Here is a 15,058-nt window from a genome sequence, read left to right as displayed (position 1 = left end):
GAAAGCACGGGTCCAAACAAGGATCGTTATGTTTGCCCTTGCTGTCTACACGACTGATGAAATCATGTGGTCTTCTTCCATTTTCATGGTAAAGGTGGAAATTGCGTCAAGTGGTCGGAAATTGACACCACAAACATGTAGGTTATTAAAAAATTGTACCTACGAGTTTTTATACTGATTTGACCTCTGGTATAATAAATATACATATTTGAAAAAGTTATCTATTATCTATGTTATGCATTATGTCTTTAACTACTGCAATCAGCATTAAAATTATAGTTTTAGTTGAATAAGAAAATTTTACAATTATATTCGATATCTCGCGTTTAGTATCATACAGGCGTATCTGCAATGATCGATTTCTCTGCGTCGATTTTCTCTTTGAAAGAGAACGCAAAATTCAACCGATTTTCGTAACATTTTACGATGTAGCATGACGAAGGATGAGCAGAGATGTTCCTTGGTGGAACAACCATCTTGAAAAGTTTAGGAAAACTGCACGGAGGGAGCTCAACCGTGCCAAACGCTCTACTGATTGGAGCCTATACAGAAAGGCTCTGACAGACTACAACATGGAAATAAGGCTAGCTAAGTGGAAATCACTCCACTGGTCTGGGAACTCTCCGAAAGACTGACGGTTCGCTCACTGTGGATCCCACAGAAACACTGAGTGAAATGCTGAGGACTCACTTCCCTGATTCAATCCCTGAAGCGAGCGTGAACGCAAATGGCGACAGTCATGGCGTCTCTGGTCATCAAGAGCTCCTGTCCTGCGTTGCCAAAGAAGCCTTTACGCGAGCAAGGGGCGAGCAGTGAGATCCTTTGAGCCATTTAAATCTGCTGGCATGGATGGAATTTTCCCAGCGCTTATCCAGAAAAAGGAGCAAACGCTTATTCCACCCATGATAGAGATTTTTAAGGCCAGTTCAGTCTTAGGACATATTCCAGACGACTGGCGTCAAGTTCGAGTTGTCTTTATCCCGAAGGCGGGCAAAAAAGGAAAAATCAATCCCAAAGCTTACAGACCGATAAGTCTGTCGTCAGTGATGCTTAAAATAATGGAAAAGGTCTTATGGAAGCAATGCCGGCATACGCCTCTTTCCAAATACCAATTCGCTTACCAAAGTGGGAAATCTCAGCACTACACATGCTAGTCAACAAGATTGAGAAAACTTTTCATTTTGAAATTGTTTATCGGCATATCGGTCTATTTTGCTCGAAGTAAGAGGGAGCATGGAGAAGAAAGCAATGAATACTAGATGGATAGGTACCGTAAGGGAACGGCGAGAGAAATTGGATTAGATGTTGAAGAGGGCATACCATATGAAACAGTATTACTTGAAACGTCACTTCCTTGTGGCTAACGTCCCCTATGGGAACGGCTTGGGTGTGTTTTGAGAATGACACTACCAAGACAGCCAAAAGAAAGGAGGTCTCAAGCGCCCTAATACTGTTTGGCGATCAAGCAGGTTCTATCGATCGATGGCTTATATTATTGGGGAATCATTACACAATCATGGATGGTTTGTCCATATCATGTGTATTTCTCCCCGATAAGCCACACACATGATCATTATCGGGGAGAAATACACCCTCTTACTTCGAGCAAAATAGACCGATATGCCGATAAACAATTTCAAAATAAAATCATCACGGTCGATACCTCTGTATGTAAAATAACAAACGGCTAAAAAGATAAAAACGCAGTTCATAAATAATGATCATGTGTGTGGCTTATCGGGGAGAAATACACATGATATGGACAAACCATCCATGATTGTGTAATGATTCCCCAATAATATAAGCCATCGATCGATAGAACCTGCTTGATCGCCAAACAGTATTAGGGCGCTTGAGACCTCCTTCCTTTTGGCTGTCTTGGTAGTGTCATTCTCAAAACACACCCAAGCCGTTCCCATAGGGGACGTTAGCCACAAGGAAGTGACGTTTCAAGTAATACTGTTTCATATGGTATGCCCTCTTCAACATCTAATCCAATTTCTCTCGCCGTTCCCTTACGGTACCTATCCATGTAGTATTCATTGCTTTCTTCTCCATGCTCCCTCTTACTTCGAGCAAAATAGACCGATATGCCGATAAACAATTTCAAAATAAAATCATCACGGTCGATACCTCTGTATGTAAAAGAAAACTTTTCATGCACAGGAAATCGCCATCGTGGCATTTCTTGACATTGAGAGTGCATTCGATAACGCTTCCTATTCGTCTATAGTGTCAGCAATGCATAGGAGAAAATTTGACCCATGCATTGCTATCTGGGTACATGCTATGCTAGCAAATCGCCGAATCTCATCCGAGCTGAGCGGATCGTGCGCCACTGTCATGGCCACAAAGGGGTGTCCTCAAGGAGGGGTACTTTCACCTTTGCTATGGTCTCTAGTGGTGGATGATCTTCTTAATAGCTTTGGAAAAAGAGGATTCGAGGTTGTTGGCTACGCTGATGATGTTGTCATCATTGTACGCGGCAAATTTGAAAGCGTTGTCCTTGCAAGAATGCAATCAGCTCTCGATTACACGCTCTCCTGATGTCTGAAAGAGAAACTGGGGATAAATCTTTCAAAAACTACGATTGTTCCTTTCACAAAGCGCAGAAAGGTACAGCTAAAACCTCTTTTCCTTAACCAAACACTATTGGTTTACTCAAATGAAGTCAAATACCTTGGCATTACGCTTGATGCTAAACTCAATTGGAACACACATCTTAAAAACATGGTAAATAAGGGTCTCAATTCTCTGTGGGTCTGCTCAAAGACCTGTGGAAAGAAGTGGGGCCTAAAACCTAATATGATCATGTGGATATATAAACCATCGTTCGGTCATAGCCTACGTTTGGTGGCCAAAAACAAGCGAGGTTACAGCTAGAGCCAAGCTGAACAAAACCCAACGTGCTGCGTGCGTCGCCATTACTGGTGATCATTAAACGGGCCAGCTATGAGAGAATCGTCAAACTATTCGCGGACCACAAAAAATGAAGGCGCGGGCCGTACGTTGGGCAGGCCTGTGGTATACTATACTGCGTCATTTTTTGTCATGATTTCAACGAAATATGGAATTTAAAAACGTAAAAACCAAGCTATACAGATATCTGAATGTATGTATTTTACGAGCGATTATTATCCCTTATTATATTAATTATTTGTTTGGGGACCAGATAGCCGTAGCGGTAAACGCGCAGCTATACAGCATGACCATGCTGAGGGTCGTGGATTCGAATCCCGCTGGTCGAGGATCTTTTCGTAAAGGAAATTTTCTCGATTCCCAGGGCATAGAGTATCTTCGTACCTGCCATACGATATACACATGCAAAAATGGTCAATCGGCAAAGAAAGCTCTCAGTTAATAACTGTGGAAGTGCTCATAAGAACACTAATCTGAGAAGCAGGCTTTGTCCCAGTTGGGACGTAACGCCAGAAAGAAGAAGATATTAATTATTTCCTTCTTCTTGGTAATTTAAATGATCAAATTCGGCTCCCCACATCTACGAAACTTTCAGCACTTTTGTTCATATTTGTTGCGTAGGAAAAACCGTCATGTCTCATTCATCCCACCAAGTTTTGATCGACAAATTGGGTGGCAATATTTACGTTGAATCGTAGAGCATTTCGTGTCGCGTCTGATGGTCTGTAGCAGAGCAGTTCGTCTCTAATTAAGTACCATCACGAGTTTGAATAGTTTATGGGGCCGATATTTCAAGGCAAGTGTCTCCAGCAAATACTTTCACCTTCCTCTTGGCATTCGGTAAAGTACACAAATTTTATTGATTACGACAACGCAAAGCTCTAATTTGAAGAAGGACGTTTTCGTTCTAAGGACACACTACTTGCTCATATGTGTATCTCTAATGATGAACATCACCTAGTTTGTGTGTCGAATGTACGACCCAATTGAAGACTTCTTTGTCCTAGTCTATATACATAAGAATGATAAATAACACCATGAATTTCATTTCGTTTCATTTTTCACAGACCTCAGTCGACAATCCACCTTAAACCGTTGCGACACGCACTGATTCGTTGCTCCACGGTGTATATCGACAGGTGAAGGTAAATCTGAGTGATAATTCAATTGTCACCATCCATCACTCGGGGAAAACCTATAGGGAAAGTGTGACACTTGGCGCCATTCAGCGGAAGACAGAATATGGCACCCGGTGCGTGTTAGGCCGCAGTGAATATCGCTAGCTTTTGTCAGGGAATCGCAAACGGAATCAAATATTATTAATGGTGGTGCCGAAGATAGCCCCTGCGCCCATTCAACCCACCAAAATGGCTCCACCGGGTCCTCCACGCGAGCGGAGGAGGAAAACCCATGGCTTGTACTTCCATTCATCGCCACCAAAAGGTAAGTGTCATTAATTTTCCAAAAACCTAAAATTCTATCACATTTTGATAAATAATTCGCAATGTATTGTCTATTTGTCAATGTTGCTCTATTACCATCTTACAAAGCTAGACGAATATTGATTGATATTCAAACACTCAGAGAGCGTCGAATATGCAATTTTCATTCATAAATGGTATTCATCTTCATAAAAATGACTCACCAGAATTGATGTTATTAAAACTGAACTTGTATGTACCATCCCAAAGTTTACATCATCTAATTCTAACAATTGAACCAAATGATGACTATTTTTAATAAACATTACGATTTAATTGACTTAACTTGGTCCAAGTTGAAACTATACTTGCGACAATGCCTATCTTAAGAAGCAAAAAAGGTTCATTTTATGTAAGAATGTTATCCATTTTTTAACTGAAATAATCAAATGCCGAGCCGGAATTCGAACGCAGTATATTCTTGCTTTTAAGCTACTCCCGTACTAACTGAGCTTAGAAACCCCTAAGTTTAGTGTATTGTGACAAAGTTATAGGGGAAGTCTAAACAAGGCGTTGTGGAATCTTTTCTCCTACTTTGTATTCATGCTCCAACATGTGGTGGCGACGACAAAAGCTTCGTTACGATGGAGACGCGTGGTGCTTTTTTGTCGACAGCAAGAGTTCGAATTCATAGCGACCTTCAAAAAGTGTTTAGCCATCGGTGAACAATTTTGCCGTCAGGCGTGTGCCAATAACTTTGTTTGACGTGAACAAGTACCTACGCACTTTTTCGTAGGTGGTATATTGATTGTGTGCTACCATATTAATGAAGGTGGCGGTGGCACTATGACAAGAAAAACACAACCTAACTCAGTGCTCTACTTGGTGTATAGAAACGCTGCAACAATATATGAAACTAGATTGTTGAATGAAGGTTAGTTAGAACAGAAACCATGTAATGTTGGAAAACGTCTAGGTTATGAAGTATCGACATTCGTTTGAATAACAGTACCAAGTGAAACTAGCTTGCAGTCGTTTAACAGTTATAGGTTTGACTACTTTGTATGTAAATTGGTTATTTTAAGTTCTTGCATAACCTCCTACAGTTTGTTCCACTTTTCTCCGACTATCGTTTCTCCTATTGCAATTTCTCAAAATTCTAGTTCCCATCTTCTTCATTTTCAATCTAATCTGAACCATTTAAATTGAGAAGGGTGCATATCAAATCACCGGTTCAATTAATTAATAACCGTATAAAACTCTTTTTATCGGCCCCGGAGCCGCTCTGTTCCAGAAGGGCTGTAACCCAAGACTGCTGGTCTAAGCCACGGCAGTCTGCTGGGGGGGGTTCACAAGACCTCTTTTGGCTCCGGGTCTCGGGGCATTTGGCGCGGGGAGGTCTTCGGAGCGCGATAAACCCTAACAGAATGCGGGTAGGACAATAATCGTTTTATTTGCAAAAACTTACAGTGGTGTGCGGGGGCAGTGAGGGCAAGCGGCGGTTCCTAGGTCCTTGTTGGGAGCGGGCGGCGAGGCTAGGGAGAATTGCCCCAACCCGAAGAGGCCAAGGATGGTGAAATGGAAAGCGGGACGAACCGGCCGAGGATGGTGAAGATGAGAGCGTGGCACAGGCTCTCCTGAGCTTGTTTGCGTGGCGAGGGCAGCCTTGGCACGCCGAAAGGGAATTGGCGTGGCTGGCGAATAGTTTCTCCGGAACTACGTTGGTTTGCGTTGCGAATGTCGACACCCCACCGCACCGTTCAAACTCACCGTTGAAAAATACTAGCTTACATTTTTTTTTACCTAATTTCTCGCGCTTATCCAAAAATAAATAGTCAATGTTACCCGCCGGTAACAACCGTCGGGGTGTAGTTAATCAGTGGGGCAAAGTTTATCCCACCTGGACCCACATAGTAGAAGCATTAACCTAAGAATGCTAATGTCGCTACTGTTCGTGTTACCAACATCTAGTTTGCCACGCACTGATAGCCTGAGTACCGGGTCTCAAAGTGCCAAATCAATTTTTAAAAACATAACAAATCATCCTCTACAACATGGCAGCAAAAAAACAATGAAAAACTAAAGTTAAAGGTGTTTATAAATTAATTCAGTTTTGCAGAGCGTTAATGATTGACGGGTCGCAATGATTGATTAAGTGAATAATGATTAAATTCAAGTTTATCATGATTAATGATTATGATTAATGATTAAATTTTTTGAAGTCATGATTAATGATTGTGATTGATGATTAAGCCAAAATATGATTAATGATTATGATTTATGATTAAATTACAATTTTAGATGATTAATGAATATGATTAATGATTAAACTCAGTATGATTAGTGATTATGATTAATGATTATGATTAACCCTTACGTGAAAAATGTCAAATTTCATCAAAATTTTCAATTTCAAAATAATACTTATTTAAATTATCATTTATCGTGTTCATATTGAGAACGTTGCGACCCATTGTGAGCCTGCACTATACAAATCTCGTCCAGCACGTCGTTGGCCTTTCTATACCTAATAACTAATGCACTCTCGGCATAGGCATTCAACAGTAAAAACCGTTGTGTCCATGAGTCCTCTCGTGGTGTAGGGGTAACGAGCCCTATCTAGTGAACAGGGAGTCATGAGCTTGATTTGCATCGAGAAGACGTCTAACTTTATCGCAAATTTCATATCATTTTTTCCCATTCAATCCAATTGAGGAAGTATATGTAATGTTTAGTTTTACGATAGTTGTTCAAAATTATGTTTTTCAATCGTCTAATTCTGTAATTATCAGGATTGCTGTATGTCTTCAGAACTGCGAGGATCGATTCAAAAATTAAGATGATTCCGGATTCAATTGCTTGAAGTACTAGAGTAGCCCCCCTAAGATACAGTAGCCACTTTCATATTGAGTCCTGAAAGTTATGACCGATTTATCAAGCTTCATTGTTTTACAGACCGCGTGTAAAGAAGGATGGTTCAATAGCAAAGCGTTAAGAGTATCAAGATTGGAAAGTTGATGATTGAACGAAAAATCATGCAGCTATTTGATCCATATTTTTCTTAATCATAAGTGTACCAATACATTTTGAAGAGTATGATGCATTCGTTGCATACTTAAAGGTGTTTAGGGTATCTCATGTCATTTAATTATTGTTTTTATGATTAATCTTTGATTAATCATTAATCATCCATTAACTAATGATTAAATGCCCGAAATTGTGCAATCAATTGGTTATACACTAAGACTAGATAATGATGATGATATTACTCATCAAACAATCCTATATACAAATCTTTTGAACTTCGTTATGTGAAATTCATCACAGTTTTAATAATAAAAAGTTATTAATTGCTCTGGTTCAAGAGCCAGTATCCTGGAGGAAGTGGCCAATATATTAGCCTTTTGAAACGTAGCTTGCGACATGTTCATGAATTATCAAGTTTTAAGTGGATGTTATTGATGCACTTTAACATATGCCGTTAAGGTTTGTTGATTTCCCGAGGAAAGTATTCAAAATATTGGTAAAAACTAGTCGGATTTCAACACTTCACTTTATAAAAGAAAGAAGAGTGTAGAAAAAATCATTAGTAAGGCGTGCAAACTCCGGTAAACTCCAATATGCTGTTTATCTTGTGATTATTATATTGTTATAATAAGTTAAATGGTATTTGCTTGCCTTTCTAGTAATTTTGAATATTTTTTTTGTTGTAAAGTGAAGTGTTAAAATTCAATTAGTTGTTTATTCATACTCCAATAATTCCTCCGAAGTGAAAGTGAAGCATTATATTGGTAGTTCTGAAACCTAGCTTTCCATCTTAAACTTCATGAATTTTGCAAACGAACCCATTGATTTCATTCTCAAGACAATTATTGAAGTATAAGATACCAGGTTCTTCGGAAGAATTGTTAGGAGTATTGTAAGTTTGAACCAGAACCCAAAGTTTCATAATTGTCCGTGCCCTGGAACTATTTCAATAACACGTATGAAAATTTCTTTTGAGTCAATCCACCTCTCCACTCGGAAATATTCCTGTAGCCGGAGTTATTCTGGTGGGTCACTGGGTCAAGTCGGGTAAAAAAGGGCTATTTTTTGGGACATGCCAAGTTACCTTTTTTGCATTGTCAATCATTTTAATTTGAATAAATCATTAAGATCTGATATTCAACAATATAAATAAAGAGTTTTGTACCGTTTAAAATATACCAGATGTGGCCATTTGGACGTAATGCCCAGAAGAACCGACTATAGAATTGTTGTATACTAAACCGTTTCAATCCTCGAAAAGTAGAAAACAAACATAGTTGTAACCTAAAATGCGTTCCGATAACATTGGCACAAATGTTCAGATACAAATTAGCCACTTTATCGTAAGTTTGAGGCGTCCAGAGACCCGAAAATGGTCATTTTTAGGATTTATCAAATGCAAAACTCGTAGTTATCCAATTCAATCGTTTCTCAAAAGGTTTACACTGATGCAATTTTCTTCAAATTCCGTCATGTAGTGGCCACATTATAACCGATTCCGGAAATTATCTGTGACTTGTAATTTGCCTACCTCCAGGGGCACAAACGCAGATTACCCTTCTTACCCGACCTGACCCAGTGATCCACCGAATTAACTCCGACCACAGGAATATTTCCGCGTTCCTCTGTCCCTTTCTAGAAACTAGATATGTGTGCCAGTATACTGACAACAAATCATTTGAATCTATTTAGAATTCGCTGAGCGGTGAGGGTTTTAGATTTTTTGCTTTCACTTAGGCCTATACGGGTTAAGGTGATTATAGAACGAAGCCACATCTCAAATTTTCAAGAGCACAAGACTTGAGAACCAAACAGCGCTCCGCGTTAAAAATCTATCCCATTGGTCACCACCAGGAAACAATCAAGTTGATTGGTTTTCTATGCGATCTGTTGTCAGATACTCTCGTCTTGTGCACTTGAAAATTCAAAGTTTGGCTTCGTTTTATAATCACCTTAAGGGTCTTTTTTAGTCTTATAGTAACGCCCGCGGATACAAAGCAAAGTCATGCTGTACTAGGTTGAATTTGGAACTTCCTTGGACATAATCTCCCAGTAAACACGAACTCGTATAAGATAGCGCATAAGAGTACAAATGTGGAGGCGATATACGTACATGCACTATAAGACTACATGCAAAATGTACGTATATCGCCTCCACATTTGTACTCTTATATCCTATCATATACGATGGTGTGTTTACTGGGCTATCATTGTTCTTGTCACACGATATAAGAAATGCAAAATTTATTTATACATTAGAAGGCAATGTTGTAAAATTTGTCTAATTTTGTTTAATGATTGATTGATGATTGATTAAGTTTTTGATTTATGATTAAGAATATGATTACTGAATAAAATTGGCGATCTTTATGATTATGATTAATGATTAATGAATAAAACATAATATTGCAATGATTATGATTAGTGATTGATGATTAACTCTTGATTTTTTGTGATTAATGATTAACATTTTTGATTAATCATAATCATTAATCATTAATCATGATTAAATTTATGATTAATCATTAACGCTCTGGTTTTGTGACAACAGCGCCACTAGCGTTCTACTACTAATGTTTCTATTACCCACATGCACTATACCTTTACATAACTGTAAAGGAGCAACAAATTCATTTTTATCTTTTCTGTGGCGTTAAGTTATTTGGTAACATTCTTGATTATCCTATATACACATACGACATAAAAACACAAATTTAAATTGAAATTGTGGAAAAAACACGTGCTCCTGTGGGGATCGAACCCACAACTTCCTATTCGCTAGATGGGTGCTTCAACCTACAAGCTGTGGTGCCACTTTAGAGACTCCAACGCTTCAAGACGAACTGAATTCGATTACCACAAAGCACATGGTATTCTCAGAGGAAAGGAACAACCGCGGTTTAGCTTTACTTCATTCTTATGGGAGGTAACATCTTTGTAGCACTGAGTCCTTATGAAAAAACTTGACAACTTCATTCCTACACAAAATAAACACAGAATTTTCAATTGCTCTCTATAATTTACACCACTGGCTGTCATGCATAGAAGCACATCATGGTGAAGACACTATCTCTAGTATAGTGCTGTGACCTCGTTAAGTTCCTTTTCAGCCGCGTCATGAAAGGTGTACTTTAATCAACTGCTGTCACGTTCTGGCGGAGTTCAGTTTAACGTATCGATGAGAAGTAATAAATTAGATATTGAAACGCCATGCCATGCAGCGTTGTTCGTTCATGTAGTAGCGTGTCGCCATCATTTCCAACTGACTGAGCTGCTGTTGACCTAAGCACTTTTTGTATGCATGCGGGGTCCTATGGAATGGGAATCTTAATTTGGGACAAACAACCCTCTAATTATGTCTAGTTAACCATCAAGTACCACAGACTGTCTAATGATGGACGTTTTTAGGTTAGCCAAAGACTAATCAACTGTTACAATCGAACCCGCGTGCATCAACTTCGAATGGAGACGCATGGTGGTTAGTTAAATCGGATGCGTCCTATGAGTATATCCAATCCACGCCGCATCGTGGTTGAAGCGCTGCCAAGTGAGTGTCATGATTAACGTCACTCTGCCGTAGAAGTAATGACTTTATGTGGTCTCGCGGGAGGTTCATCGTATCTTGCATGCTAGCATGAGATTGCATTGCCTTCGAAGCGGGAAAACAACACTAATTTGCCATTTACGATCCTACTTCTGTCGGTGTGATTTGCCACCGTTACGTCCACCACGCTAGGCAGGGCGGGAAAACAGCTCTTTTTTGACGCAGAACTTTTCATTTCATGCCACGGAGGCATATTCCGTCGTATTCTGTGGTAACCTTGAAATAAATGACTCTGGTTGGATTTTGAAATCAGGGGCTCGCTGGGCTGTGTGTCAGTGTGTCGCGATCTATGTAGGTGCAATCATTAACAAATTATAGTAACATCAACTTCTGAATTGTTCAACTTCAAAGTTGTGAGTGCCATAATGATGTAGCTGCATTTCAAATTTCCCATTCAGCTCTATTTATAATTATTTGAAAGATGACTGGAATACATACAAAACATACATCGATAATAATCGTGACGTTAACATTTGTTCGTAAACTGAACTTGATGTTGAGCAATTCTCGCTGAAACCAGGCCGCCATCGGCACCCATCGTTAGAATTCCAATTTTATGTCACTGATCGCTAGCTTTCGATAAAACTTAAGGATGGTCCTTTTTGTTTTCTCAAATTGGTGGACCCCTCGTACGCCAGCTAGCTAAACAGTTTGCAAAAAAGCCCATTTTTTGATAAATATTGGGTATTTCTTCACGTGATATGTCTCATATTTCCCTTGGAACACATACCAAACTTAATGGCATCGTATAGAGAAAGGATATAGCTTTCATTTGAAGTTAAAAAAAATCCGGCGGCCATTTTGAATTTGGCCGCCATCTTGAATTTTGTTAGAAAAATCGTTTTTTCACCATTAGCGCACCGCTCGTTTTGAATTCTGAGATCACCATCAGAAAGCTGAGGGAAAATTGCGTAAGATAGGCTACAGAAACTAGGTGTGCAATGGTATTTACCCTATGAAATGAACGATTTTCTAAAACATGTTCCACGATTTTGACGTATATGGCGAGTGCAATCAATGCAAACATCATTTTTTGTACAACAAAGATACAAGTTTTCAATAGTTGGTGTATTTTTCGAGTCAGATGAAGAATAGGAGTATTATTTTGAGTGAAAAAATCTGGCGGCCATCTTGGATTTTGACGCCATCTTGATTTTGACTAGCAGAATGAATTTTTCACCTTGATAGCACTCAGCATGTCGAATTTAGAGGTTACCAATGAAAACAAGGTTACGTATACTCTTCTTCTTATTATTCTTCATTTTCCTGACGTTACGTCCCTAGTGGAACCGAGCCTGATACTCAGCCCAGTAAACACACGATCGTATATAATAGGATATAAGAGTACAAATGTGGAGGCGATATACGTACATTTTGCATGCAGCATAATGGCGCATGTACGTATATCGCCTCCACATGTGTACTCATATGCGCTATCGTATACGAGTTTGTGTTTACTGGAAGCTTTATTAGCTATAAACACAGGTTATTAAATAGGAATTTTCTTTTATAATGCGATTTTTAATAACAGAATATTTCTTCGACATATCTTTGAATTCAGTTATTATGAATAAATAAATTTAATGAATAAAAACCGTCCAAAAACATTGATTGAAATAAACAAATTTTTTTTACCATATGCTTTTTTTTTGTCATCGAATGAAGTTTATAAATTGTGCGTTCGGACATTAGTAAGTTTTGTGGTAATATCTGTAGTTTTAACGTAAAACATTTCCAAAAGTGCATTAATTTAGAATGGAAATCTTAAATTTTTAACCAAAAAAAAATCCTTGATTTTCTGAATCATAAAGTATTGTTTTTACTAACACCCAACATGCATGTGAAAAATAACGAAATTGAAAGGTGAGAAGCAGGCTTTGTTCTAATGTGGACGTAATGCCGAAACTCAGGTGAATCATTTTGAGTTTGGAAAATCTGGTGGCCATCTTGGATTTCGACGCCATCTTAGCTTTTAGCAGTAGAATGATTTTTTACCATCTCAGCGCTCTTCATGTTTAATTAATTAAAGATCTCCGTTAAAAAACAAACAAATTCTTTATTTCTTATCTTATTTTAGCTGTTCAACAGATTGTTCATTTCTATCAATGGTTTTAGACCAAATAAATGAAAGAATTAATGCTATTTTTCAACTCGCAGATATGCAGAACAATCATTCAGGTGGCAAATAAGCGTTAAAAAATTCTACTTGTTGATTTATTTTTGAAGCTTAGGGGCTGGCTCTATTCCAGTAGGGACGTAACGTCAGGAAAAAGAAGAACAAAAAGAATAGTAAGTGTAACGGTGGCATTAAAATTCAACATGTTGAGTGTTATCAAGGTGAAAACTCATTCTACTACTTAAAACCAAGATGGCGTCAAAATCCAAGATGGCCGCCAGATTTTTCACTCAAAATAATACTCCTATTCTTCATCTGACTCGAAAAATACACCAACTATTGAAAACTTGTATATTTGTTGTACCAAAAATGATGTTTACATTGATTGCACTCGCCATATACGTCAAAATCGTGGAACATGTTTTAGAAAATCGTTCATTCTATAGGGTAAATACCATTGCACACCTAGTTTCTGTAGCCTATCTTACGCAATTTTTCCTCAGCTTTCTGATGGTGATCTCAAAATTCAAAACGAGCGGTGCGCTAATGGTGAAAAAACGATTTTTCTAACAAAATTCAAGATGGCGGCCAAATTCAAAATGGCCGCCGGATTTTTTTTAACTTCAAATGAAAGCTATATCCTTTCTCTATACGATGCCATTAAGTTTGGTATGTGTTCCAAGGGAAATATGAGACATATCACGTGAAGAAATACCCAATATTTATCAAAAAATGGGCTTTTTTGCAAACTGTTTAGCTAGCTGGCGTACGAGGGGTTCGCCAATTTGAGAAAACAAAAAGGACCACCCTTAAGTTTTATCGAAAACTAGCGATCTGAGACATAAAAATGGAATTCTAACGATGGGTGCCGATGGCGGCCTGGTTTCAGCGAGAATTGCTCTGTTAACAATGCTTCCAAAACTTTAACAAATTCCATTGCTTAAGCAAGAAGCATTGCTATACCAAAACTTGAATTCAAATTCGCATCTGTTACTACAGACGTCGAATTTATACTATTGATCCGTCTTAATAACGCGAGGATAAGGCCATTTCCACTCGTGATCCTGCCATGGAAATTATATGGCAGGATCAACAGAAAGAAATTAAAAACCGTTTTGAAGTGCGCATCGTACCCTCGTGCTGTGCGTACACAAATTCTTTCTGCTCTCGGAAGTTTTTAAAACTACCTAAAGCAATAAAACAGTACTTCACAGTGCTACAAAACAGTACTTTACGGTGCTTCTTTCTTACCTATTGATCCTTTTTAACATCCACTGAAGATAGTTGTAACCACAAACAAAAGGAAGTGTGAATCCCTGAATTCGCAATTTTTTTTCCCAAAAATGTGGGTTTTACAACATGGCCGCATGGATGCATGATTTGCGGAGGTTCTTCTCACGCTAAAAGTCTGTATGCGCAAATTGTGGGAGCAATCATAAGTCTAAATTTTGGCATTGCCCTTCTCGCAAAAGAATCATTGAGGCTCGTACCTGGCAGATGAACGGCAGCGTTTTTCGTTGCCGGTATTCCCCAGACAATCTCGAACACTACTAATTTTTCAATTAACGAGCTTGCTCAATAATTATACCCATCAGGTAATTTTTAATCATGCTCTTTCACAAACAAATTTTCTTCCCTCGGGTAGCCGTTCGAATCTTTTGAATTTAAAGAGAAATACCCAAGATAATTCCTATGCTATCGTTGTCGTACGTGCTTCCTACGAGTAACCGTTCGAATTGTTTCAAATCAAATGGAAATACCTCTGCTTATGCCGCCGCAGGTAACTTTTATTCCGTCTCTTCATCAACGGAAAATCATCAGAAAATGCACCTACTTATAGTAACATGTTTGCCTCTGATTTTGATTTTCTAACTGAACATTTGAATCAAATGATTGATGCAATGTTCAAAATCACCAATATGGCTGAAGCAGTCATCGTTAGTGTATAATTTTCTAATCAAATTGTTATTA

General features: G+C 38.5%; 1 protein-coding gene across 7 annotated transcripts in view; it reads left to right on the top strand.

The window, feature by feature from the left end:
* LOC5567456 (extracellular matrix-binding protein ebh) overlaps window positions 1-15,058 on the top strand; it is a 186,607-nt gene that overhangs the window by 40,806 nt on the left and 130,743 nt on the right. For all 7 annotated transcript variants that reach the window (XM_021845544.1, XM_021845541.1, XM_021845538.1 and 4 more), the window contains exon 2: window positions 3,987-4,362. In XM_021845544.1, the coding sequence (XP_021701236.1) occupies window positions 4,242-4,362 (121 nt within the window). In that variant the 5' untranslated portion in view covers window positions 3,987-4,241. The remainder of the gene's footprint in view (window positions 1-3,986; window positions 4,363-15,058) is intronic.

The sequence above is a fragment of the Aedes aegypti genome, chromosome 2, assembly GCF_002204515.2.
Source record: "Aedes aegypti strain LVP_AGWG chromosome 2, AaegL5.0 Primary Assembly, whole genome shotgun sequence".
NCBI lineage: Eukaryota > Metazoa > Arthropoda > Insecta > Diptera > Culicidae > Aedes > Aedes aegypti.
The sequence above is the reverse complement of the archived record's forward strand: the minus strand, read 5'-3'. Positions and strand labels throughout refer to the sequence as shown.